This window comes from Cucurbita pepo, chromosome LG12 (genome assembly GCF_002806865.2).
Source record: "Cucurbita pepo subsp. pepo cultivar mu-cu-16 chromosome LG12, ASM280686v2, whole genome shotgun sequence".
NCBI classification, from domain to species: Eukaryota; Viridiplantae; Streptophyta; class Magnoliopsida; order Cucurbitales; family Cucurbitaceae; genus Cucurbita; species Cucurbita pepo.
In genome coordinates this window covers 1,558,187-1,584,837 of record NC_036649.1, presented here as the reverse complement: position 1 = coordinate 1,584,837, position 26,651 = coordinate 1,558,187, and the positions used below count along the sequence as shown (strand labels likewise).

Below are 26,651 nucleotides of genomic sequence, written 5' to 3'. Positions count from 1 at the left end.
AGAAATATTTTAGAAATACGCTAAAAACAATTTGAAAAAAAGAAACAAGGTTATAAGCTACAAGCGATTAGACAACAAAAGTTTTGATAACATATAGCCCGGATAGAAAGAATTGACAACTAGCCATATCCCATTTTAGCCTGATGAATATAGACATAATTTTGGTGAACAATCATACACCCTTCTATTGAGACAACATGAAATAGTAAAGACCTACCGATGAAAGCATGCAATAGGGATTTGAAACGAACATGCAGTCATGAACAACACGTCCTGGACAAACACGACTGGAACATCCGACATGCAACCATAGACAACACGCTTTAGAAAACATGATCATGACATTAGCAAACAGAGTTATATGACTGATGAAATACAAATATATCTAATAGTAACGAAGCACTGCTAAGCAATTCACGCATCATGTCAAAATAGACAACATTTTTTTCCAACGAACCACACTTATGTACCTCCAATCGAACTAGGAGCACGAGTAGGTAGACAACTAGGAAAGATGAATCACTACTCTCACATGAAACTAAAAAAACAAATAATGATAAAATATAATAGTAAAAAGATAAAAGAAGTAATAGCCTTAAACCTTTGTTTAAAGAAGAATATTCATTCTTCGTTCATGCTAGAACAGAGGCATCAAGATCGCCGCTTAATTGTACTCTATAAATTATTATTATTAACGATGCTAATTAAGTAAAGCATCAATAGCTCTGCCAACATTATCTCTTGACAAAACCATTGCTCCCATGTTGTCTTCTTTTGCATTTAAATATTACAATAAAACATACAGCACAAAACAACAACTAATGGCAGCTGAAAAGCGAAACAATAACGGAATCTTACTTGAACTTAACCATCATGAACACGAACACGAACACGAGAATGTGATTTAGAGGTCCACGCAAAGGTAGGAAATAACTGAGCCCGCACGTCGTTTCGTTCTCTCGCTCACCTTCCATTTCTCGACCAGAATTTTCTTTATGTTGGGGCAGCTAGAAACGACAGTGGCGACCCCAGCTGCAGTAATGCTGGGACAATAGACCATGTGACACGATTCGAGCATGGAGCAGCCCTTCACTAAATGCATTATACCTGCATCGGTTATCTGGTGACAGTGAGACAGTACCACGTCCTCAAGCAAGGGGCAGCCTTCTCCTAACTCAGCCATTGCCATATCTCCCAAGTTCTGTCCAAAGATATTGATTTTGTTTGGATAAGTACTAGCAGATTCTGAGAAGTTCATTTCGACTAAAACGTTCACTTCGAGTCTCGCCTTCAGAGAGAGAGAGAGAACGAGGGGCATACCTCAAGAACGCTTACGTCCAAGAAACTCAATTGGGGACAACCTCTAGCAATGGCTGCGATTCCGACGTCACCAATGCGGTGGCACCCACTAACATTCAGTTGATGAAGGGAACAACCCTTGCCGATGGCAATAAGCGCCTCATCGCCAACCCTACGAAAAATTAAAACCATGAGATGTTGAGGGAGGGAGGCAAGGAGGGGGATAAGAATGCACCTATCACAAAATCTGAGGCTCAAATCTGTGAGGAGATTGCAATTCTCTCCAACAGCTATAATTCCTGCATTCCCAATCTAGCTCCAAAGAAAACACTTCATTAATAGTGAAACTTCTTCCTTCCCACTAGAATGTCATATCTTAATGCAGATTGATAAAGCTCAACCACATCCAACTTGTTTTACCAATTGAATGAACAGATAATACCTTCTACAAATAGTATTCTTAATTATTTCGTATAAAGACCAAATATACGAAAATCAAATTCTATGGTATCGGAAAGTAAACGCCCAACATTAAGCTCAATAGATAAATTGTGGCCAACTTTTCGAAGTGTCACTGAGATAATCGATAATATAAACGATGATATTAGTTGTTCTTTATTTCTCTTTTTCAGAAAAAAAAAAAAAAAAACAACTAATTTGGGCAGCCATCCTGCTAAACTCAATCTAGTTATGATCACTAAGAACAGCAGTAAGACTAAAATATATATCGATATATTTATTAAAAATAAAATTGAAGCAAAAACTAGGACCTGTAATAATGATTTATATGATTGATGCAGTAGACGAGAGCGAGAGAGAGAGAGAGAGACCTCATAGCATCGTCGAATATGGAGTTTCTTCAAATTTCTGCATCCTTTGGCTATACCGCATATTGCCTCATCTCCAATTTTCGAGCAATCTACCAAATGGAGAGCTTGTAAGAACTTGCAATTTTGACCAATTCCAAGAAGACCAGAGTTAACAATCTTTTGGCAATACAGCAAAGCCAATTCAGTGAGTTGGCTGCAAGATAGGGAAAATGAAGAGAGATTCAGATAGAAACAACAAAAACCAGATAACGACCAGGAGAAAAATTACTGTGATTAAACAGGAACAGCCATTGATGCACCAGTCGGATGCTTGCTGTAAATGAGAATCGCTCCACGGAAAGAACCCACCCAACAACGAGGGTAATGCAAGTATTTAGATAATAAATCTAGACAATACATCCATCTGAATGTTCTAGAAATAGTTTCAGGAGTTGGAAAGAAACAGTACGGGCAAGATTTTCCGATGGATTCAAGTCCCATGGTTCCAATGTTGTGGCAGCCATTAACTTCAAGATGTGTTAGTCCTTTACAACCAGCTGCAACTGCTTCCAAGCCCATATCACTCAGGTAATAACAATCACTTAGAGTGAGATTCTTTAACTTCTTGCAGCCTACTCCAATGGCACGTAGTCCCCTGAATCATTAGAAAAATGTGGGTGGGTAAATAAATGAAGAATGCTGAGATCAAGATTCTTCCTGATGCTGGTATCTGTCAACCATTAACACACACATAATTTGGAGAAGAATATCAAACATAATGTTCAGTGCTCAATGAACTCAAAGGCTGCATCTGTAATCTTAAACCAAGGGGAAAAATCCCCAAATATTATAATTCCTTGGCCTTCAAATAAGAAGCTGCTTACTCAAAAAAGGGTAATAGATCATCATAAAAATGAAGCGTGTAGATAGAAATAATCAGAGTTTTTTTTTTTTTTTTTTTCCTGATTAAAAGAAACTTACTTGTCTGTAAATTCCTGAAAACTGTATAAAGCCAATAGTTCCAGAAAAGGACACAAGGAGCCTACAGCTACCAAAGCTTCGTCTGTGACATTTGTACACTGTAGCTTCAAAACTTTAAGAAGTGTGCATCCTTGGGCAAGAGAAAGCACCCCTTTGTCATGGATAACTTCGGAATCTAGCGATATGGACTCGAGATATTTACAGTGCATGCCTACAGCTTCTAGTGCGACATCCGTTATCTTGGCACAAGCAGCCATACCAAATGATTTTAATGATTTCCCACAGCCACGGGATAATTCAACCAAACCAACGTCAGTCAGCCCTTCACAAAAACGAAAATTTACATCTTTGAGTAGTTTACAGAATACCCCAACTGCAGCTACACCTCTATCCCCAACATAGCAACCCTAGGAAACATCAGAGTAGAACAAATACTTCTCAGAAGGAACATTGACCTATATTGTAAGTAACCTTGAGAATAAGAGGCATGGGTGGCAATGCATTGGGGAAACTATGATTATTATTGATACAAGCCTCCAGACATAGTTAGTCTTAAAATAAATTCTGATTCAATAAAGCTAGACATCAGCTAGCAATTCCAGCCGAAGAAACCCCATTACGTTACAAAATTCCAGTCAAAAGCCCGACTCAGAAATACTTTCAGCTAGTATGCTTATATATTGCCAACTCAGCTATCCCACTAGGATAAAGCCGTTGGTCACAAAAGAGACCAAGTTCTATAGTGGCAGTACTTCAATAATTGAAGACCGTGTATATGCAGGTTGTACCATCTGTCTTTTCTGAAGCCATTTCAATGTATAAATGTTAAATGACACAATGCAAGGGAATGGACATGCCAAACCATGATGGCCACTTTCCTACCTAGGATATTAAATATCTATCATGTTAGCTATCACCAAATGTTTAGGCGTCACCAAGCATGAACACCCACAGTTACGAAAAACAAGAAGGTGAAAAGAAAAGGAAAGACGTGATGTGCCACCAAAATGAGTTGAGTTTCGAAAAGATAACTGTAGAACGCAGTAGATACGCAACATTAAAGACCAGGGACATGATTCTTGATTATCTGGAAAAACATCTATAACAACTATTTTTAAAATAATGAAAAGGTTCTTTAAATGAATTTCAAGCTATCAATTCCACTAAAAGTTCACATCCGTGATTTAGGGATTTTTCTTCCATAAATTAGGAAACTAGACTATGAATTACCTGTAGATCCAGTGACTTCAAAAATTTGCACTTCTCAGCCAGGGATGTCAAGCCCTGACTTGAGATATTCGAGCACCAAATTAAGCTCAGTTTCTCAAGGTTCGGAAAACCTATGGAGAGGGCAATTAGCCCAGCATCAGACAGACAAGAAGACTCCGGCGCACCTTCAGTCCCAGTATTATGAGTTGCATGATGTGATTTAAATGGCAAGCGCATGACTTCATTGCGCCGTCTTCTTCCCTGCATAGACATTCCCAATAAAATTTTGACATCTTTACAATGCTTATTCAATTTCAAGCTTAAACTTTTAGTTTCATTAAATGAAATCTTTACAATTAAACAATCAGAGGAGTTAATATCATCACAAAAATGACCAAAAAAACTAATGAATGGATCATCCAAAACAACCAACATAGTATCCATAATCCAGCCAATTTAGTGGTTATAAGAACATTCAAACCCAGTTGGCATTGACATAATAGGAATATTTCGTCTCGGTAAATAGAATAGAAAGATTCATTCTCCTATTCCTTCTTAACTGCTCATTCACCTATTTATTCTTTCACCTATTTATTCTTGAACTCCTTATTCTGTTCCTATTTCTTCTTGAACGAGGTAAAGCATATTATTTCTTTCTCCTTTACAGTTGAGCATATGAAAGAGCTAAAAGCAACTATCGGTCTCACTCCTTCAAGCGCATAAAACTAAATGTGAGCTCAGGATTAGAAAATCCCACGCCTATTTATGAATCTAGAAGATAGTAACTCAACAAACAAAGGTGATTTGTCCAAATTGAGGGTTCAATTGATGAAATTAAAAAAACTTCAAAGTTTTATGAATTTCAGCTCCCTGAATAAGACAGTTTCTCGAGCTCTCTAGCATAAAAGGATGGGTTGGGTTGGCCTAAATCAAACTTGCACGGTAAAGTCCCCTTCAACATTGAACCATTCTGCCAATTACTCCCTCCTTTTCTTCCGACTTAAATGCACACCACTATTCCCCAACGATACGTTCTTAAATGAGCACTATTCCAGTTCACTCTCCAAAGTACTCGATAAGCGGATCAAATTCTCCAATTACACATAATACACTCGTGAAATCAAACCAACAAGCAAAATTCCAATCCTAAAAACTCAGAAATGGCATCATCCATAAGACAAAATGAATATCAAGTAGACAATTGAGGTCAAAATTAATGGCTTACTGAATGAAGGGGGAGAGATATCGCCAAGCGCTCGTCAATATGGACATTTTTTACATTGACGAAACGGCGAGCTAGGAGCTGAACAAAAAGGTCGGGGCTACCCGTTGCGCCAATTCGCAGAGTGGTTCGGCTGAGGCGCTCGAGCTTAAGCCAACGCCTGCAGACGAGAGAACAAGCATCTCGACTCAGCTTCGAGTCAAGGCACCGGAAGATCTCAACGATTAGTTCGTCAGGAAGAACCGTATTGATCCAACCATGGCCACGCATCGAGTACGATGAACTTTCAATCTCTCGTCGCTGGAATTTCAGACCGGAATTTGTTGGCATCAGAAAGAAGCAGAAATAAACAGCGCGGAGGGAAATCGGAGGAAGGCATTTATATCTGGAGGATCGGTGGAGTCGGCGGTTTGGCTGGAGAGGGAAATAACTAATTTACCATAATACCCTTGTCTCTGTTGATAACTGCCAGCACGCAATGTGTCCACGTGTCCACCCCGTAACTTTCCCTTCGTCTCATACAATTTTCTGGGAAAAAAAATCAATTAAAATATTATTTTTCCTACAAAAAAAAAAAAAATAAAAAAAATAATAATAATATATATATATATATATATATATATATACGGATTAATTACTACAATCTTAAATATAAAATATTTTTAATTTTAGTAATAATTTTTAAAATAGGATTGTATTGTAACTCTATTTTTTGAGTTGGTCGAGTTGACCGGATAAAAAAAATGTCAACTACATAATCAACCAGAAATTTCAGTCCAACCCAGTCACTGTAGTTTGGTTGATAGTCTAAATTGGTCGAGTTCTATGATCATATGAACACTCCTAATATATTCTACACAACTTTAAATATGACGACATTAAAGTTAAAACACAATTAAACTCGAATATCGTTTTCTTTATATTAAGTTTTTTAATAAAAATAAAATTTTCACGAGGATTTAAAAACTAATAATTTAAAGTGTATTTATATAGTTTATTAAATGATTGAAATAATTAATAATATTTAAAAATAATAATAAATAAAAATACTTTAAATGATTAGAGAATAGAACTTAAAAATAAATAATAATAAAATCCACATAATTAGGCATTTATGTATTTACTTAAAAGAATTAAAAGGGAGGACGACAATCGTTAGGTCAAACCGATGCATCGGAAAATTGACAACCATCCAAACGACGTCGCTTCAAGTCTGTCCATGACAGGATCATCCAATTGGTTAAACCAAACAGCCCGCATTGTTCTTCCCTCGTCGAGTTCCATCGTCGATTTCGTAAGCATACGCTATACTCGGGAATGATAATGCAACGTTTTTCTTTTTTGGTGTTCATTGATTTGATTATTGAAGATTAAAAAAATGTGAATGTTTGGTTGAAGATTCCGTCAGAATTTTACAGAGAAGCTTCAGGAGGAAGACGAAGAAGAAGAAGAAGAAGACTCCGACCAGCGGCGCTTCTGCTTTTCTTTGATTCGTTGCGCTTCTGCTAATTCTGAAGAATTCACCGAAGATCGCCAGGGAAAAAGTTGAGGAACGACGGTAGGAACTTGATCTGTGCTATAGATCATGTCGTTCTCATTCTTCAAGCCATCAAGGCCTAAAACCCCCCAGGAGGTGGCCAAATTCATCAAGGACAGCCTTATGGCACTCGATACCAAAACCGTCGTCGAAGTTAAAGCTCTTGAAAAGGTTAGTCTCATTTCCTCGCATTATGTAACCAATTTTTCTTTTGGTTGGGGATGATTTGGACTTACTTTTAGGTTTACAAGAATTGTTTGATGAAATTCCTTTGCCTCCAAATCAGAGGTTATTAAACATTTGAATGATCCTTTGCCTCAGGCCATGGAAGAAGTTGAGAAGAACTTCGTAATTATGAGATGTATGCTTATTGGAGACGCGGAGGTTGAACCGAATGCGGATCAAGTTTCACAGCTAGTGGAGGAGATATGTAAAGAGTGTGTTATCGATCTTCTAATTCACAAATTGCCTGTTCTTGGATGGGAAGTAAGTCATGTCTTAACATTTCTTACAGTTAATCGCCAGGAAAAACGTGTATCTTAATCATTCTTCAGATTGACAATGTTTCTTAATGTAGGCAAGAAAGGACCTTGTCCTTTGTTGGTCCATATTGTTGAAACAAAAGGTTGGCACCACTCATTGCTGTGTACAGTACATTGAGAACCATTTTGAATTGTTAGACTTCCTCGTTGTGTGGTAAGTTCAAGAATATCACTTCCTGGATTTGTTCATATCTGTTTCAAGTCATGAATATGTTCATCTGCTGAATAGAGTGATACATAACTGCAAAAGTAATGATTTCTCTTGTAGACAATGTGATGATTTCGAAGATGGCTTTGTTTTTTTGACCAAATTATATTATTTGTATAATTTCTAAGATCACTTCTCGGGATGTTCTATACAAGTTCAGTACTACCATTTGCAGTCGGCTTACTTCTTTCCCGAAACTTATTACGTGCAGCTATGACAACAAAGAGATTGCTGTGAACTGTGGAACCATGTTGAGGGAATGCATTAAATTTCCAACTCTTGCAAAGTAAGATGCATGTTCTTTTTTCACACTGACCGTCAAGGTTTCAACAATGTGCTAAAGTTGGTGCTACTTCGTTCATCAATAATAGGTTGATGCTATTTTATAATGTACGAAACGAAATTCTACGATGCAGGGAAGTTCCGTAGTTGGTCCTTGCTGACAAGATTGTTAGGAAGTATTATACAGTTTTGAGTAGAAAGGACTCGTTGCTCGTATTATGGGCATGCTTTACAGTCTAGAAACCTTATGTTGGCATATTTTTTACATTTTTTTCCTTGAATTTTTGGCACTAACTACTATCATTCCTTCATTCTTCATATTTAATAATCCATCGCATAGTTGCTGTATGTATTCTAAATTGCTCCAGCGTCTAAGACTTGTATTTGATTTTCATGTGTCTTAAACCCATTTGACTAACTCTGTTGAATACGAACCCCACTTTTAGAACGAATTACCTTATGAATTCGAACAGAAGGTTACACATGTGACATCTTTTAGAGAACTCAACAGTGTGATTTTCCAATCACTACAAGTTATTGTTAGTGAGACTCTCATTGTTAGATGAGAAAGTTGTCATTTCAGTTTCTAAGAGGGAAGTTCATTTCTTCACAGTTTATTTTTGTAGTGATTTCTCAGATACATATTGGAGTCTGCATGTTTTGAATTGTTCTTCAAGTTTGTGGAGTTACCAAATTTTGATGTTGCATCGGATGCATTTTCTACTTTTAAGGTTAGACATAAGTTGCTGGTATTATATGTTTTCTTTATGATGCAAAATGTGTTAGATTTGATATCCATAGTGCAAACTTGAAACAAGTGCATTTCTGGCAGGACCTGCTTACCAAACATGGAAATATAGTTTCCAACTTCTTGAGCGCTCATTACGATGAGGTACGTTGTTTCATTTCTTTTGACCATTTTATACGTATTCTCGGTTAAGACTTTACTTATGGTCTCAATTTTGCCACTTCGAATGTCGTAATCCTCATTGTTCAATTTGTTTCACCTCCGTTCTTTCTTAAATATATTGATTTAGCCCAATGTTAATCAAAAGCGACTAAATCCAAGGACTGGATTTCCAAATCGACCTGTATAGTGTTACGAAAATGGCAACAGTTATGATATTGTGTAGAGCCCTGCTCTTCTGGGATAGAAATGAACATATTTCTTTGAGTTTATTTTTATCCCTCAAGTTATTACTATTTGATTTTTTTTAATGACTTCGTTTTTGGTCATATAATGAGAGATTATTTTCCAGTTCTTTGACAGATATGAAACACTCCTGACATCTTCCAATTATGTAACTAGAAGACAGTCATTGAAGGTCCATTCTCATGGCGGCTTTTTAATTTCCTTTTATATGACTATAAACATAATTAGACAATGTTCTGATGACAAATGTTTTTTTGAGCTCAGCTTCTGTCAGAATTCTTATTGGAATCTCCAAATTCCCAAATAATGAAGCGATACATTCTAGAAGTTCGGAATATGAAAGTGATGATGACTCTATTAAAGGTAGTGATTACTAGACTACTTATAGAATTTATCCAAGTTGTTCAACAGTTGCTAGCATTATTTTCCATGGATGCTCAAGCATTTTCCCTATTCTTGGCTTTTCCAAGCAGGATTCTAGCAAGAACATCCAACTGTCTGCTTTCCACATATTCAAGGTATTGTATGCTTCTCTTTTTTTGGACTTTGGTATGCCCGTAATTATTACCTTGTCGAAGGATGTATTATCGTCGCAGTCGCCTTTTCTTTGCATCTTGCTGGTTTAGCAACCTTCCGGATTCAGCACCTTGAAAATAGTTCAAAAAGTTCTGTTGTTAAAGTAGTGACATTAACCATAGCATGAAACTTCAATAAACATTCAAATTTTGAACACTATATATATATTTGGGATCTCTGGAGTCCCATGCACCACATTATGTTTCCATCCCCGAAATGTTTCCATCCCCGAAATGTTTCACCCTCTCCTAATCCGATTCCGAGTGACGTGAGATTTTCAATTGTTACGTTTTCAACCTGGAGGCTTGACTTCAGAGCTTTTTGAGGTCGCTGACAAAAGTTCCTTCTCAAAATGGTGTGGACCATTGTGATTTCCTGCTACTTGATGATCACCATAGAGTTTAACAGCAAATGGAAATATTTAGAATATGAATAAGGCAATTGGTTCTATGATTGGCCATTGTATAATGGCTATAATTTGGATAATTTTGTCCAACTTTTTTGCAGGTTTTTGTCGCGAATCCTAATAAGCCACGCGAAATCAAGGTTATTCTAGCGAAAAACCACGAAAAGCTTCTGGAATTGCTTCATGATCTCTCTCCTGGGAAAGGTTCTTAGTTTAAAATGGCAGAATTATTGTCACATTATATGCTCTCTTCTTAAATGCTTGATGCTATGCTAGTTGAAGTTCATTCATCATGGTATCTGATTTTACTACAGGTGCTGAAGACGATCAGTACGAAGAAGAAAAAGAGTTGATCATCAAAGAAATAGAAAGAGTTTCACGCCTCCAACACCTTGCTCGTTAAAATCGTTATCCCACGTCGTGCTTTATCCCCCCGAAACCATGCCTGTTGAGTGAGTTTGCATCTAAAATGCACGAGAGATTGATTATTTGCCAAAGCACAAGTTATTAATGTATAAATAATTTTCTTTACTGTGAAACAATGTTGTTGCAAATTGCAAATTGAAGAAGGTGTCTGTAATTAATATTGCTTGAAGGCACTTTTCAGCCAAGAAAATGCCTGCTCATCTCTCAAGTGTCAATTGTTCAACGTTCTTCTAAGATGCAAAATACAGGTCCAACAAGAAGAGAGGAATTGCTGGTGTTGTAAGGAAACCGATCAGATTTCCTTATTAACTGATCATTTGGTTGCAATTGACCAGAATTTTACTAGACCAGAGGTTTAAAATGGGAAAGAACAGAAAGGATTGATGAACTAAGTAATATCAAATCTTTTCATTTCAGTAGTACATTTGGATTTTTTTATTATTATTATTATTATTTTTTTATTGATGTTTAATTACGAGTTTAGTCTTCAAATTTTAGAATATTCTTATATTACAAGTTTAATTCATAAATTTTGAGATTGGTATATATTTAATATTTGAATGTCAATTTTTTAAGAGCAAACTTCCTTCTCGTCTATAGACTCGAATATGAAGGAGTGTGGTCGTGGTTTGTTCGATAATTTTCAATCTCTTTATCATTGAGAAATTTGGATATTTCAAAACATGATCGTAAATGGAACACTTTATTTTTTTATCAACGTGTTTATCTCTTTATCAACATGAATATGGCACAGCGAGACAACAAAGCTGTGCTAGTTGTTTGACAGCTTCTTGTTTGATTCTTATATCTCTATCAATGAAAATGTTTGAATTTTTCAAATCTATATGAATATTCAAAAGAGAAATACTATTCCCAACTTATATCAAGACATTCATTGATAGAATTTTTCAAATCTATATGAATATTCAAAAGAGAAATACTATTCCCACTTAGATCAAGACATAACTTTTACTCGTTCAAACAATAAGAATTAATATAAAGCACGGTCAAGAACAACGAACCTCTTTTGTAATATAGACATACATTTTGCAACTTTTGTGATATAGACATACATTTTGCAAATTCTTAAGCCTATTAAACATTTATTATTAAATATTTTTTTAAAAAAATCGGACAATTCAAGTCAGATTGATTTAACCTTATATTTGAAAACAATCAATATGTCTAAGTCTAAACAACATAATCATTCAATACCCTTTTTCTTTAATTAAAGAAAAAAATCAATATTCTCTCAAATCCGACTTATTTTAAATTTTAAATAGCTGAATCTAACAAATATCATCCAATCCCAATTAACCCTTTCTGAAGAGGACAAAGAAGCAAGAACTCTGAGCAAATTCGACCAAAGTATGAGGTCAAGAATTTACAAACAAAGCATTATGTATATATAACACAGTTTAGGTGAACACATTGAACTAAAACATCAAACTTCATTCAGTCAGAATAAAAACTAAATGCCAACAACAAGAACATTGTTCAGAGTATTATGTACTATTTCACCAACAGTTATTTTTAAGCATTTATATAATAAAGCAACCGCATGATGGAAGCTTGAGTTCAGGTAGAGAAAACTCTGTCCACCTTAATTGTCTCCCTGTCTCAGCATCCGCAAAATGGTCAGGAACAAGTTCAGGATATCCAGATAAAGAGTTATTGCAGCCCATATGTATTCATCATATGTGAAGCGCTTGATCAGATTGTCTGTATCATATATAATGTACCCCGAGAAAATTATCGCACCAATTCCACCGTAAACGGCAGTGGAGGTAGGACCGAGAGGGAAGAATGCCTATAATACACAACATAGCAAACACTTATGAGCTAACGATTTGGTCGAAGTTCAGTTAAATTTTATCGTGGGTACCCAGCGAGGTAAAAGTGATAAATATAAAGCTAGAGTCAGTAGGGCCACTGTGGAGTAAAGGGGCAGAAAATGACCTGAATGAAGCTAGTAAGAACGAGGATCATTAGGGCAGTAAACACTTATGAGCTAATGATTTGGTTGAAGTTACGTTAAATTTTATTGTCGGTACCCAGCGTGGTAAAAGTGATAAATATAAAGCTAGAGTCACTAGAGCCACTGTGGAGTTAAGGGGTAGAAAATGACCTGAATGAAGCTAGTAAGGACGAGGATCATTAGGGCAGTAAACACTTATGAGCTAATGATTTGGTCGTAGTTAAGTTAAATTTTATTGACGGTACCCAGCGTGGTAAAAGTGATATATAAAAAGCTAGAGTCAATAGAGCCACTGTGGAGTAAAGGGGCAGAAAATGACCTGAATGAAGCTAGTAAGGACGAGGACCATTAGGGCAGTAAACAAGAATGGTCCAAGATAGCTGAAGTCCTTGCCCTTCTTTGAGGCCCAGAAGGTGTACCCGGTTAAGGAAGAAACTACTGCTGAGGTCAAAATTAGTGCTTCAAGCACAATCCTTCCTGCAATCACCACCACAGAATCATAGATTTTGATCAACACCAGGACATTTAATCAAGCTTACATCTTATTAGCAAGTCTGAAAAGTTTACTGAAGATACTAACCATCGGTGTTAGCACAGCTAACGCCAACTGTGAGGCTAAGTGTAGTCGTAAAAAGTCCGAGGAAGACGAGGTTCAGAGGGTGCTTCTGCCTATAAATGTACATGGGCCATAGTACTGCAAATATTTGGAGTCATTGAATGATATTTGACCAAAATGTTAACTAAGAAATGAAACAATTCACATAAAAAAAAATTGATGGAAAAATAATGTTTTTGGAATGGAAAAAAAAAAAAAAAAAAAAAAAAAAAAAAAAAGCTGAAAGGGTACAGAAATATAAACCAAGGAAGACAAAGCGTCTCCAATAAATTTCAGGGAGCAACTCTATTCGAGAATCGAGAACAAAGGAGTCAATGATATGGGGATTGCAAAGTACAATATTGTAACCGCCCAAGCCTACTACTCGTGGATATTGTCCACTTTAGCCCGTTACGTAACACTGTCAACCTCACAGTTTTAAAAGGCATCTATTAGGGAGAGGTTTACACACCTTTATAAGAAATGCTTTGTTCCCATCTCCAACTAATGTGGGATCTCACGATCCACCCCCTTGGAGGCCAGCATCCTCCTTGGCATACCACTTAGTGTCTGACTCTGATACCATCTCTAACAGTCCAAGCCGACCACTAGCAGATATTATCCACTTTAGCCCATTATGTGTCACCATCAGCCTCACGGTTTTAAAACGCGCCTAATAGGGAGAGGTTTCCATGCCCTTATAAGGAATGTTTTGTTCCCCTCTCCTACCGAGGTGGGATCTCACGAATATATAAGTTCCTAACAAACAGCCCCTTCTTAGAATTGATCTGGATAGATATGGTACGCATCAAAACCATATAGATGCAAGGAACTAGAATGATATATGGAATACACCCTTCCAAACTCAAGAAAAAAGTCACTATGTTTGAGCTTCATCCATGTTCAAGATGGCAATGTGCCAACCAAAAGATGATCCAGCAAGTCACGAATTCAATAAGATAATTAGCCTTGATCCAATAACGAAAACCGAGGACGAATCGGAACAAAGGACATTTCATTCGAGATCAAACGAGTAAGCAGATTGCACAGAGAAAAAAGATAGAAATATATCATGAACACATGATCTGGAAACTACTTCCGAATATTGACACTTTCTCTTGCCAAAAGATAAAGAAATCGCTGACTGCATCGAAAATTTCTGATGAAATTAAAGAATTCTAGAATTCATGAACGACACAATCTTATCATCAATCGGGATACCAAATTAANAAAAAAAAAAAAAAAAAAAAAAAAAAAAAGGATGCCAATCTAAGAAGACGAAAACAGCCAGAGATTAATCGCTTAATCCACACTGCCAATTCCGATCCACGTAATCAAAGAAAGCACGAAAAAACCACAAGATAAAATTGATCCACCGAAAAATCATAAAAAGAAAATTCAGAAACGATTAATAAATCTATAAACCAAGACCTTTCAACTACGATTCGGAAATGATAAGACTTACAGAATAGGGGAAGGAAGCAGAGGAACAAAAGAAGGCCAGAATTTCCCCGGAGAAGATCGTTGATCGGAGCGTACAGAACGGTGACAGAGGAGACGATGGTGGTGAGCACGATCTGCGCCGCGAGGATTCCGTAAACCTTACGAATGAAACCCCATCGAAGCTGATTTTCGCCATAGCTCAAACCTGGGTACAGGGTCTCCCCTGATTCTAGATCTACTTCTCCACCCTTGTTACTCACGCCCGTGTACCCAAACATCTCTCTGGTTCTTGCTCGAAAATTTTCTTGCAGATTTTCTCGAGAAAATTTCCCTGTAGACAATTTATCCTCGGCTCGATTGGCCACCACCACCGATAAGAATGCCGACTACTTAGAATTTTAGTTACCGAGCTGTGACCCTTGAGCATCACAGCCCCCTTCTGGTCGTTGGATAATTGGAAAAAGTTTGTGTCGGTGTTCCAGATCCGACGGTCAATATCAGGGTAGTGACTTGGTGCTCATTGACACGGCTCGCAACTTAAAGCTTTTATTATTATTCTTATTATTATTTATTTAATTATATTGATTATAATTAACGTCTATGCAAATAAAATATAATTAACACAGTAAAATTAATTAAAATTAATTATTTTCATTATGGTCAAAGGTATAATAATCCATTTATTTAATACAAATTTTTTATTTTTATATATATATAAACACATGGACCATTCTTCAATAATTATGCTATTTATCTCATAATTACGAAAGTGCCATTGGGCCATGGCCCATTAAGTCCGCCGAGAAAGGCCGAATATAATCCCGGCACAGGCCCAATCAGTAGCGTCGCGGGAAAAAGATCTATCCGAGGGAGCGGCACATACACGCGGTCACTGACGAGCGTGTCAACACGCGCGCCCAATCGGAGAGACGGAGAGATAGGCATCGGGTGGGGGAAAGGCGGCTCCGAAAATCGAAAGCCCAATACATAAACGCAAGTTAATAAAGTAAGCCACCTTCTATTCTTCTTCGTTTTCGTTCGTTTCAGCGAATAATACTTTTTTTTTCTCTCTTTCTCTCTCAGATTTTGTTTCTGATTTGCTCTTCTTGATCGGTGAATTCGTATTGTTTTACTCCGTTTTTGTTCAAGGAAACTCAGAATCAGCTTGGGAGAGAGATATAGATCGGTTGCTTCGTCGTTGTTTCTCTGAATCTGATGGAGCAGCTGATCAACTTCATCATTCGTCCACCGAGGTAACGTTTCTGACTAGTTTTGAGATTTATTTTTGTAGTTTTCTGTTGAATTACTAGCTCTGGAGTTGGAATTTGGTGTGTGTGCGTTGGTGCGTTTGTTTTGTTGCTGTGAGAGGCTAGAGAGTGATGGATTTTGGAGCTATGATATTAAGTGTTTTATTTTGCTCTAGAATCTCAGAAATTAAAGTCTTCCTGTTAATCTATTTGCTAATCTTAGTACTTGTGTCCCTGAAATTTGAATTTTACATGGGTTTCCATTGTGGGAATGGAGGGGGCTTGTAGGTTGAGATCTAAATATTTCTTTCCTTTTCGTTTTCATTAACGTTCTCTTCCACCTGGTTTTTAGTTTACACTTTTTACCTTTTTGGGTATTCCGGACCTGAATGAGATCTCTGCGATTTAATGATATTGAAATGCGGATCCGTTCATTTTTTGTTCATTATTTCGTTTTCTATTGTGTTCTATAATTATTGCTTGATCGTTGGAATACTCCACGACATTTGTTGCGGGTTATCTCATTTTGTAACTTCACATTTGTTTTAATCATTTCCTTAAATATAAGCGTTGACATCTCTGAGAGGCTACAACGTTGCTAAATTTTACTCGCAGAGCTGAATATGACCCGAACAATGATTTACTAGAAGATGAGTTCACGCTTCGAGGAAAATTGTATCAAAGGAAGGATCTGGAGGTACGATTTCCTAGCATAAATGCGACTCCGTTGTCAATTTTCTCATTGCTTGGACTTCTCCATTGATTTGATATGTCTACGTTGAACGTGCTTAACTTTTACTGAAACTTATAAAGTCAGTATGGTGTCTCTCATAAGAAAAATTATGAAGTTAGTGTAGTCATAGTGGCAGTATGCATGCTGTTGACACTTCAAATAAGTTCATTGTACAGCTTCCCTGTGGCCGTTGATTACAAAAGAGAACGGGTGTATACATGTTAAGAGGTGGAAGTTCCTTTTTTTTTTTTTTTTTAAGGAAATAGTGATTTGACTTGTATAGATAACTTTTGGGGTTTGAGGCTTGGATGGATAAATTCTTCTGATTTTTTCCGCCCTCTATCTGACTATCTTGACATCTACTACTACCTTGATTTTTGTGGACTATAGTTCATTGAGATAAGTTTTCTGCTATGTTAAGAACCTCCTAACATTATTGCAGGTTAAAAACACTCGGGGAGATGTACTTCAGTGTAGTCATTACTTGCCTATTGTTAGTCCTGAAGGAAAGCCTCTACCCTGTGTAATTTACTGCCATGGTAACAGGTGAGTAATATCTGAAAATTTATATCTCATTACGCATTTGATCAAGTCCCTCACTAGAAATTAATATAACAGACTGCATACTTATTAGCTTAGGTCTTGAAAATTCAATTTAAGAAATTTTTGCTGCAGGTTTCCCGCTAGAAATGCATTTCATTATGATAATACTCTTTGTTTAGATTACCGTAAATCACTGGATTAATCCATATTACATTCTGATTGGTATTTATTTGATTTGCAACAGTGGGTGTCGAGCAGATGCCAGTGAGGCTGCCATAATATTACTGCCTTCTAACATCACCGTGTTTGCTCTTGATTTTTCTGGTTCTGGACTTTCTGGGGGTGAGCATGTTACATTGGGGTGGAATGAAGTAAGTGTCAAGGATATCCCTTCTTTTCTTGAGTATAAGTATCTCTCTAGTTTGAATAATTCATTTTCTATTAGAAGTTTTTTTTTTAAATTCTATTGGTTCACATTCTTCCTAAAAGGCAGAGAATCATTTTTATACCACATGTGATGCATTATTTACACAGAACCCTGCTCCTACGTTTAAACCCTAAACATTTTATAATCTACATGTCTTCTGTGATCTTTATTGCTAAAGTCTAAAGACTAGAGTAATTGACTCTGAATCTGGGTCGGTTAGTATGAACTTTTTGGATACTGAATGTGGCTTCAAATAGTTATGTTCTTGTCTGAATATATTTTATCAGTGACTGTATTGACTGCTGCTTGTAGTTCTTTTGCTTTATGATTTGGGTGCTTGATGCATATTGCCATTTTCCTTCCTCAATATATGATGTTGAACTTTTTCAGAAGGATGATCTGAAAGCCGTGGTTGAGTATTTGCGAGCAGATGGAAACGTCTCTTTAATTGGCTTATGGGGCCGTTCTATGGGTGCTGTTACCAGGTTTGCCTTCTACTTCTATCTTCCCATAAATGCATATGTTGAGGAGATGAATTAAATTAGTGTCTGGGTAATTAGGCGTAATTAGGTACTAATGATCTCTAAAAAAAAGGGTGATTGAAGAATGATTTTGTGGAAAATTACACGCTAAGTTTTTGGTAATTAAATGCCAAGGTCCGGTGATTTTGTTTCCTTTAACTATAGAACTGTTTTCATATTGACCTTAATAGGGGAGTGTCCTACTAAGTATTTTAAATACTCGCCATTTTATAAAATGATTTTTAGGTAAGAGCAACTCTGGAGTTTTTATGCTTTTTATTGAAAATGTTTTTGCTTTAAGTTCATTTTATTTGATTTGATTTTTACTAGGAAACTCCTAGTTTACGAGATTATGGAGTTTGAACGGATGGTGTTTTTCAATCTCCTGCTAAGTGGTAGACACAGTTTGGCCACCACGAGGTCATTGGATGTCTTGACGAATACAAATCAAATCAAATTAAATCAAATCAAAGCGGAAACGTTTTAAAGAACGAACATTAAAACTTCAGGTTGTTCCATAACCGACTTCTTCACCCCGTTCGTCACTCCCGTGCTATAGTGTTGCCCTAAATTGAAAATGATTTTTGTGAGTGGTGAGTACTTAAAATACTCAGTACACTTCCCTATTGGGATAAGATATGCAAACATTTATACGGTTAAACAAGCAAAATCATGGGACCTAACATTCACAATATAAATAAAATCTTAGAAAAACAAAACAAAATTATAACAAGTAGGGGCTTCAATTCAATAGAATAAGAGATAAAGGATGACACCGTTGAATTCAAGACCTTTCCATTTCAATAAAGATCTCCCCGTTCTTCTCAAGTGGGATATTCCATANAAAAAAAAAAAAAAAAAAAAAAAAAAAAAAAAAAAAAAAAAAAAAAAAGAGAACACCAAGAAAAGCTCCTCACAAAATGGAAGATGGAATAAGACCTCCTCCTTGACAATCTCACAACACACAACACATGCTCCACCTATTGAGGCCTTCTTACACATTGATACAATGCGACTACAAGTGTACACACATTACACTTGTGGCAGGAAGTAGTCACGTATGGAACCGACTGACGATGACATGGAGAATAAGAATAATTAAGGGCTGACCAATTCAAATTATTTTTAGTTGTTGGTTGAATTTTTCTTTATTTTTTTTTTTCATCGGTTTAATCTTATCTGAATTTAATCTGAAAATAAATTTAATCTTATCTTATCTTCAATTTAAGACGATGACGTATGGAACCCACTTCAATTTAATCTTATTTGAATTCCTGGCCAATTCGGCTTAAAGTTGAACAGCTTCATGTCAGATTGGATGTCATGTGTCTTGACTTGGAATCCACAAAGAAAGGGTATGATTTCTTCCCGTGCTAAAAGTCAAGAAAAAAAACGATGAGAGATCAGGGATTTCTGGGACAACAATTTCTGAAAATTTTGGAGAAAACTTAATTGTATCAAAATTCACGAAACTCGACTTCCCTCGTTTCAATAGCCCCCTTGGGTTGAATTGGTTGTTGTCAACATTTTTTCTAACATTTGACACCTAAGGAAGTAAAGCTTACTTAACCTCTTATCACGATCAGGGATTTTTGGGACAACAGTTTCGGAAAATTTTGGAGGAAAATTAATTGTATCAAAATTCACGAAACTCGACTTCCCTCATTCAATAGCTCCCTTGGTTGGATTACCGTTGTCAACACTTTTTCCGACATCAATTGACTCCTAAGGAAGAAATGCGAGCTTAGCCTCTTATCACTTGGAGGGAATTGCTCAACTGTGGTATTTATTGATGGCATGATATTCTAGATCCCCACTTAGACAGAGTTTGTCCACCAATTGGACTTCCCATTTGAAGAAATAAATTGGGGGAGCTCGCTAAGCTAAAACGAACAGTTTTAGTTGTAGAGTACCAGAACAAATTCGAAGTGTTGGTTTCAAAAGCTAGAAGTTTAGCTCAAAACCAAAAGATTATATCTCAGCAGATTGCAAGAGTTTATATTAGTTAAGGTGGAGCTCCACCGGCCATAGGACTTGGTAACCATAAGGGTATGTCTTGTATGAAAGGAAAATATATCCCAGGGTCACCACCAATCGAGATAACAAACGCAATTCACCAGTTGCAGATTTACCAACCGTTTGATAAAGCTCACTAGAGAAGAAATGGAAGAAAGGAGGTAGAAGGTGTTTGCGTGGGTAAAGGAGTAGAATTCTTTTTTCAATCTATTTCAAATAATCGTAAGGCTTAAACAGAGGGAACCTTAATACCTCTGAGTTATCAGACTAAATTGAATTTGTTTTAGGTCTCATTCGGAATGTTCATGAGTATTTAGACAAGTTGTATAAAAACTATTGCTATATCAACCGAATCATAACTCAACGGTGGAGGATCATCCTCCTAAAAAAAATGAAATAACTAAAAATAGAAATGCTCCACTCCTTACCATAGGGAAACCTTCCCTAAAACAAATGCATAAAGAGAAATTCAACCAACAACTAAAGATAATTTGAATTTGTCAGCCTTCAACTGTTTTTCTTTTCCATGTCATTGTTAATGGGTTCCATATGTGGCCACTTTTTGCCATGAGTGTAATGTATGTACACTTGAAGTGGCATTGTATCATACACCTTACACTATTAAAGGTCAAATAACATAAAAGATGACCTCTAAATACGATCATAGTATTAATCCTCTCATGAGAGAATTCAAACTTGTCAAAGCACGGATGAGACCGGAACTTCCATTAGCGGTAACACTTCCAATACAGAGACCAAAGACCATCTTTTGGAGTAGCTTTCCAAATTAGTTTGCACAAAACAGAACTCAACTTCGTCACTTCTATTATGATAAACAAAGGTTCAACAGTAAAACTACTTGACTCGAGTCAAAGATTCTGAATTTAGAATCACCATGAAGCAAATGCACGGGAAATTCCCAGTCTTTAAATTTAATCAAAGCACTCTTCTTTCTTGTGGTGTTTCTAAAACTAATAAGAAACTGTGACATTATATTGATGATAATTACCAAACAAAAGAGAATAGATGAGGAATCCCCCTGAGGACCAAAGGGTTACAAAAAGGAGGCACAATTGGTCAAGATCCATGCAAGTCATAATAAAATATGTATTGTGTTTCTTCACTATTGCGTTATCTGTAGCACAATTTTGATTGATTTGTTTTACGAGTAATTAGAATGAAATATATAATTTTCCTCATGGGAAAGAATTTCATAAGTTCACTGTTCTTACCTTCAGATTTGTTCTGGTTGAGTCATTGTAAGTTTGTTCTTATCTAAATATAGTTATCAATATTTCGGCCTTAGATAATGTTCGAATCTTATTTAGTCTTGTTCATTTTCCACTAACATGCATATTTCGAACAGCCTAATGTATGGGGCTGAGAATCCTTCAATTGCAGGGATGGTTCTGGACAGTCCTTTCTCTGATCTGGTTGAGCTAATGATGGAACTTGTAGAAACCTATAAGTTTCGTTTACCTAAATTCACGGTAAGAATTATTTCACTGATTTTGAATCGACCAAAGCTTGAACTGAGAAATTCCTCTCTTAGCAACAGTCTAGTCCATTTCTTTTCTTGGGACCTATAAGTGTGGTGGTCAAAACTAATTTCAAATGACCTCACAAGTCACTATTCCTATTTTTTAATTTTTCTTTCCATAGTTCAATGATGTGCGTGTGATTGGTTGGCCCAGAAGTTGTTGTAACTAATGTTCTTTTGATGATAAGTGATTGATGCTCGGAAATCCTAACTATTTCATTATTTGTGTGATTCTAGGTGAAGTTTGCTATTCAATACATGCGAAGGGCTATCCAGAAAAAGGCAAAATTTGACATTATGGACCTCAACACCATTAAGGTTTCTTTCTATCTATTATCTGCTATGTGTATCTGTGAGCTCCTTTTATAACTTCTCAGTTGCATGCTAACTAGTAGAGTGAATAATTGATCTGCATGTTCTCCTTTTTCCTTGGGGATAGATTTAGTGCTTCTGCTTTAAGAAAAAAAAAAAAAATTATTCATTAGATGCTAATCGCATAAGAAATTTTGTGGAAAGAAACAATAGTCTTTAAAGACAAGTTTCATTCTTTTGGTTACTTTTGTGACCCTGTCCAGTTTACAGCCTCCGTTGGAGTAGCCAACACAACTATTTTTGTTAGTACACCACTTTCACAATTAACCTTGGTTGGTAGCTGTTTTTGTTGTCTCTCTCTTTAGGGGAGGGAGTTCCTTGTCCCTTTGTCCTTTAGGTTCCTTTTTTGGCCACATTGTTTCTTAATGAATGTTTATGTGTCTCTTATACAAAATGTTTGTTGACACTTGACATGTGTTCCATGCCCTTTCATCAGAAAAGGATTAATCATGTGCTCTCCAGATGTTTATGTGTCTCTTAAGGTTGGCTCTCCCATATGTTCTACCTGAGTTTGTACTTTATCCCTCAAAAAATCATTGACCTAGTTGACTGGGAAAAAGACAGGAGCCATGACCTTGGCATATTTCGTTTTGGATTTGAGTCGCAAACATGATAAATGCTCATAACATTAAAATCAATAGATAGTGGAAAGAGAGTGTGGTCAGTTGAGAAATCAACGTCATATTTTTTCTTTTAGAAAATGTACGACAAACATACATTATGGTGGCATGTATCATCCTGAGATAATTTAATGAACCAAACAACTGATGATTTTTTCTCTATGTCTTTTTCCATAGCACAGATTAATAATTTTTTCAAGAAGTTTACAGCAATTCTATGAGTGGTGATCAGTTTAAAGTTCTATCTTTGATCTTTGAAGATAAATCTAGGAGTTCAGTACTTTTGGGTATTTTTCATGTTTCTTGCTTCTGGTTGGTGCGTTGGAACAACGACTTTCATAATCATAGCCTCTTCTTGCTGATTGTTAAGATTTTCTTTCGTGTTGTTAGGAGATTTATGTTCCCTTTTGTGATGCTTGTTTTTTGTGATGCTTCTTGCTGATTGTTAAGCTTTCTTTTTATTTTTAATGCTTGCCATTTCAACTGAGATTGATCCAACATTGTTTTGTCTAGGTGGCAAAATCTTGCTTTGTACCAGTGTTAATCGGGCATGCCATCGACGATGACTTCATACGGCCTCATCACTCAGACCAAATACATGATGCCTATGTGGTAAATCCTTGTCACCTAAATACCTAGTATGAAGTTCTTACCTAAAATTTCTTCTTCCTTCTCTGTTTTTTTTTTCTTTTGGTAAAAACCCAAGCTTTCGTCTAAAAGTTTGAGTTTGAAGTGGGTACTGTTATATGGAGCACTAGCAAATTTTATATGAACAAACCAATTCAAATGCATAACAACTCTAAGGATTTCCTAAACTACGTACTAGGTTCATTGTGATTCGAAAGCACGTGGTGTGTACGGTAGCTGTAGCCTGTAGCACCTTATAAAGCTTAAGAGGTTGTACTCTTCCATCCAAAAGATTAAGGATTCTGCAATGTGGGAATGAATTATGTTGGAAACTCTTTCATTGTAGAGTCATAGCTCTGCACTTCCTCTTACAAGATTTAAAGAAGTTTTCCTTTTCTTACAAGATTTATACTTCTGTGCAATAAGGACTTTGAATCACTCGATAACCTTTTCTTGCATAAATACTTCTGCTAAAATATTGGAATATATTCCAAAGATTCAGCCTTAAACGGTGATCTTATGAAAGAAGTTTCAGGGTTTCCCTCCCTCTTTCCCTCCAGCTTCTTCTTAATATTTAATGAACCCAAAGATGCATATTCAAAGACAGGATGCTTCATGTTCCTAGTTCGGTTGATTCTAAAATTTTTATGTTAACTGGCTGTCAAAATATTTGATAAAATCTCTGTTTAACCTCCCCCTTTGTATTTACACATAGTAAACTATTTCTCACCCCCCTCTTGCCAAACATTTTACACTGCTGCTGTTAATTCATGAAACTGTCTCTTTTGCAGGGGGACAAAAACATTATCAAGTTCGATGGTGATCACAATTCTCCTCGCCCTCAATTTTACTTCGATTCTATAAATATTTTCTTCCACAATGTTTTGCAACCCCCAGAGGATGAAATAGGGGATATTTATATCAACACCATGCCATCCTACTTCAGTAACAGGGTAAATAGGCCTCGGTGTTTCTGTTGGATTTCACTTTTGTTGAGCTGCCAGATTTAACTATGTTTTATCCTCAGGATTATTGGAGACCGATGCAAGAAGCGGGCCCAAACCATGGTTCCTCTACAACATCAAGAGGCACGACTTAACGACTCACTATTTTCTGCTTCTTTATTGTTGTTTATACTCAGGATTTAAGGTCTTTAATGGCGATTCAGACTCTTCTTTCAATGAAATGTTTTTTTTCCCTACCTACAGATATACCAACTAATAGTACGGAAGGTGCTATTAAAGAACTCCGTTCAAAAAGATCTATGAGTCGGACAGAGGTAATGTTATATGCGCACTCTATTGCCTTAAAAATGAAGATCAAAGCAACTTTTTGGTTAATTTGGAATTAAATAGAAGTGCACGGGTGACAGTTAATGACTTCACTTACCCCTTGCATCAGGTTCCTGCCGATCTTCCTTCTGGAGATCATCAATCCCTATCTCAGGTACCACCATAGCTTTTAATTCGACTTTCCTATTGATTCCAAATGCATGTCTAAGATGTGAACTTAGCATAGTTGAACTGGCGACGGTATTAGTAATCATTTTTGCAAGATTTCAAATCCACCCAGTTGTTTAAATTGTAATATTCTAAAAGAAAAGGAATGTCCGGGATACTTTGGTACAGTTTTTGTAACCGCCCAAGCCCACCGCTAGTAGATATTATTGTCTTTGGACTTTCCCTTTCGAGGTTCCCCTCAAAGGTTTTAGAACACGTCTACTAGGGAGAGGTTTCCACACCCTTATAAAGATTGTTTCGATCTCCTCTCTAATCGATGTGGGATCTCACAATTCACCCCCCTTCCGGACCCAACATCTTCGTTGGCGTACCACCCGATGTCTGGTTCCGATACTATTTGTCACAGCCTAAGCCCACGACTAACAGATATTGTCCTCTTTAGGCTTTCCCTTTTGGGCTTCCCCTCAAGATTTTTAAAATGCGTTTGATAGGGAGAAGTTTCCACACCCTTATAAATAATGCTTCGTTTTCCTCCCCAATTGACGTGGATCTCACAGTTTTCATGAATGTAAGTAGAGTAGCTTATTTACAAAATATGACAAATGTTGCTTTGCTGCAGGATCGAAGTACGAGTAATGACACGGACTTGTCATCTTCAAATATGATTAGTTTTGAATTATCGAATGGTCATCCTTACGAAACCAATGTTCCAAATTTGATGGACGATGATCAGTATGTCGAATATCCTCTTGATGACTTGGCAGGGTTCCCATGCAGTGTAGAGGAGGAAGAAAGGGTCAGTCTGATTAATAGTAACTTTCACGTCGTCTAATCTCCGAAACGGGGCCAACGTGTTAAGATGATCTGTTTTTCTTTCTTGTGTGGTAAATGAATTTCAGATGCTCATGGAAGCAGTGATGGAATCGTTGAAGGATTTCAAAATGAAAAACACTCAAGAAGAAGAGCAAGCTTCGAGTGTCGTATGTACCGACACGAAGGACGTTTTACAGAAAGACGAATGTGGAATTTCACGAATAGACCATTGTGGAGTGCTGCATCCAGAAGCCACATCCACTTCGAATGACCATTTTTCTCAGTTGAAAGCAGAATCTGCTTCAACTTCAGAAGAGTACAGTATATCTAGTAAACCAGAATCTACTTCAGTAGTTCGAGATTCAAATTCGGTATCTGATCGCTCGTGTTCCGATAAAAGCGAATCTTCTATAGGGGTGCCTGCACCTGCTGGAACTGAGAGTGCAGGGGCTTCCTCTTGTAGTAATACACCTGCAAGTAGCCAACGTTCAGCTGAAGCCGATTTGTCAGCCAACACGAAGGCGACCGTAACTGTTGTCCGAAATCCCGCAACCCATATTATGGATGGTTTGATTCGTCGCTGGGATCTCAATTTCTTCCGAAACAATCAGAACCGATGATCCGGGGCATGTTCTTGTGTTTTGACCCATTTGCTCCCATGGAATGTGTGCAATCTGATATTTGTTTGTATTGCTGTGTAACTAAGAAAGTTGCTTTGATGTTAGTTTGTAAAAATATTAGACACCAGAAAAGGAAAAAGGTCAAAGAAAGGAAGGACTTGTTTTAAGTGTGTCGAAAATATTGAATGTAGCCATTTTTTTCATATAAACATTATGGCTAGACTATTACCTACTTAACAAAATATCGATCGATGTTGCTATTGTCGTCTTCCTCCGATCGACCCTCCACCTCTAATTTTCTACCGTTCCGTTCATAATTTTTTCGTTAACCATAACCTTCAAATTTACTTATTCAACGTTGTTTTGAAAAGAAAAAATTAACTTCAAATATTAAACTAAAACTTAGTCGAGTATAATTGAAGTCAACTTTATAAGTTCGGTTTTCT

General features: G+C 36.7%; 4 protein-coding genes across 5 annotated transcripts; 2 read left to right on the top strand and 2 right to left on the bottom strand.

Annotated features, from left to right (window-relative positions):
* Window positions 1–659: 659 nt before the first annotated feature.
* On the bottom strand, window positions 660–5,919 carry LOC111807355 (F-box/LRR-repeat protein 4-like). Its single transcript, XM_023693053.1, has 8 exons — window positions 5,524–5,919; window positions 4,320–4,559; window positions 3,090–3,496; window positions 2,578–2,763; window positions 2,130–2,322; window positions 1,535–1,611; window positions 1,321–1,471; window positions 660–1,201 (listed from the first exon to the last, which is right to left on the bottom strand). Exons 1-8 carry the CDS (start codon window positions 5,848–5,850, stop codon window positions 905–907), a joined length of 1,878 nt encoding a protein of 625 aa, XP_023548821.1. The 5' UTR covers window positions 5,851–5,919; the 3' UTR covers window positions 660–904.
* An 860-nt stretch (window positions 5,920–6,779) lies between these two features.
* Window positions 6,780–10,961, top strand: LOC111807601 (calcium-binding protein 39). Its single transcript, XM_023693393.1, has 11 exons — window positions 6,780–7,228; window positions 7,379–7,543; window positions 7,635–7,753; window positions 8,019–8,093; window positions 8,727–8,820; window positions 8,922–8,981; window positions 9,349–9,414; window positions 9,507–9,605; window positions 9,716–9,760; window positions 10,326–10,428; window positions 10,539–10,961. The coding sequence occupies exons 1-11, from the start codon at window positions 7,106–7,108 to the stop codon at window positions 10,625–10,627; spliced, it is 1,038 nt and encodes a 345-aa protein (XP_023549161.1). The 5' UTR covers window positions 6,780–7,105; the 3' UTR covers window positions 10,628–10,961.
* A 1,106-nt stretch (window positions 10,962–12,067) lies between these two features.
* LOC111806723 (BI1-like protein) lies at window positions 12,068–15,056 on the bottom strand. The gene is made up of 4 exons (XM_023692160.1): window positions 14,689–15,056; window positions 13,209–13,322; window positions 12,948–13,105; window positions 12,068–12,460 (listed from the first exon to the last, which is right to left on the bottom strand). Exons 1-4 carry the CDS (start codon window positions 14,942–14,944, stop codon window positions 12,254–12,256), a joined length of 735 nt encoding a protein of 244 aa, XP_023547928.1. The 5' UTR covers window positions 14,945–15,056; the 3' UTR covers window positions 12,068–12,253.
* A 484-nt stretch (window positions 15,057–15,540) lies between these two features.
* Window positions 15,541–26,465, top strand: LOC111806722. Of its 2 annotated transcripts, none has more exons than XM_023692159.1 (15): window positions 15,541–15,672; window positions 15,825–15,919; window positions 16,529–16,610; window positions 17,089–17,192; window positions 17,434–17,560; window positions 18,007–18,101; window positions 21,520–21,643; window positions 21,931–22,011; window positions 23,199–23,297; window positions 24,104–24,265; window positions 24,340–24,400; window positions 24,521–24,591; window positions 24,714–24,758; window positions 25,392–25,568; window positions 25,672–26,465. In XM_023692159.1, exons 2-15 carry the CDS (start codon window positions 15,882–15,884, stop codon window positions 26,203–26,205), a joined length of 1,800 nt encoding a protein of 599 aa, XP_023547927.1. In that variant the 5' UTR covers window positions 15,541–15,672; window positions 15,825–15,881; the 3' UTR covers window positions 26,206–26,465. The 2 variants fall into 2 exon arrangements, with proteins under 2 accessions (XP_023547927.1, XP_023547926.1); XM_023692158.1 differs by having other exon boundaries at window positions 15,816–15,919.
* Window positions 26,466–26,651: the final 186 nt, after the last annotated feature.

Coding starts and splice junctions, on each gene's coding strand:
- LOC111806723 (XM_023692160.1), bottom strand. CDS start 14,944: ATGTTTGGGTACACGGGCGTGAGTAACAAGGGTGGAGAAGTAGATCTA. Junction 13,323..14,688: donor CTGCTTCCTTCCCCTATTCT/GTAAGTCTTATC, acceptor AAATATTTGCAG/TACTATGGCCCATGTACATT. Junction 12,461..12,947: donor TCCTTACTAGCTTCATTCAG/GTCATTTTCTGC, acceptor TGTGTATTATAG/GCATTCTTCCCTCTCGGTCC.
- LOC111807355 (XM_023693053.1), bottom strand. CDS start 5,850: ATGCCAACAAATTCCGGTCTGAAATTCCAGCGACGAGAGATTGAAAGT. Junction 4,560..5,523: donor TATCTCTCCCCCTTCATTCA/GTAAGCCATTAA, acceptor ATGTCTATGCAG/GGAAGAAGACGGCGCAATGA. Junction 1,612..2,129: donor ATATTCGACGATGCTATGAG/GTCTCTCTCTCT, acceptor CTTTGGAGCTAG/ATTGGGAATGCAGGAATTAT.
- LOC111807601 (XM_023693393.1), top strand. CDS start 7,106: ATGTCGTTCTCATTCTTCAAGCCATCAAGGCCTAAAACCCCCCAGGAG. Junction 8,094..8,726: donor AAATTTCCAACTCTTGCAAA/GTAAGATGCATG, acceptor GTGATTTCTCAG/ATACATATTGGAGTCTGCAT. Junction 8,982..9,348: donor TGAGCGCTCATTACGATGAG/GTACGTTGTTTC, acceptor ATTATTTTCCAG/TTCTTTGACAGATATGAAAC.
- LOC111806722 (XM_023692159.1), top strand. CDS start 15,882: ATGGAGCAGCTGATCAACTTCATCATTCGTCCACCGAG. Junction 24,266..24,339: donor CATCCTACTTCAGTAACAGG/GTAAATAGGCCT, acceptor TTTTATCCTCAG/GATTATTGGAGACCGATGCA. Junction 25,569..25,671: donor GTGTAGAGGAGGAAGAAAGG/GTCAGTCTGATT, acceptor AATGAATTTCAG/ATGCTCATGGAAGCAGTGAT.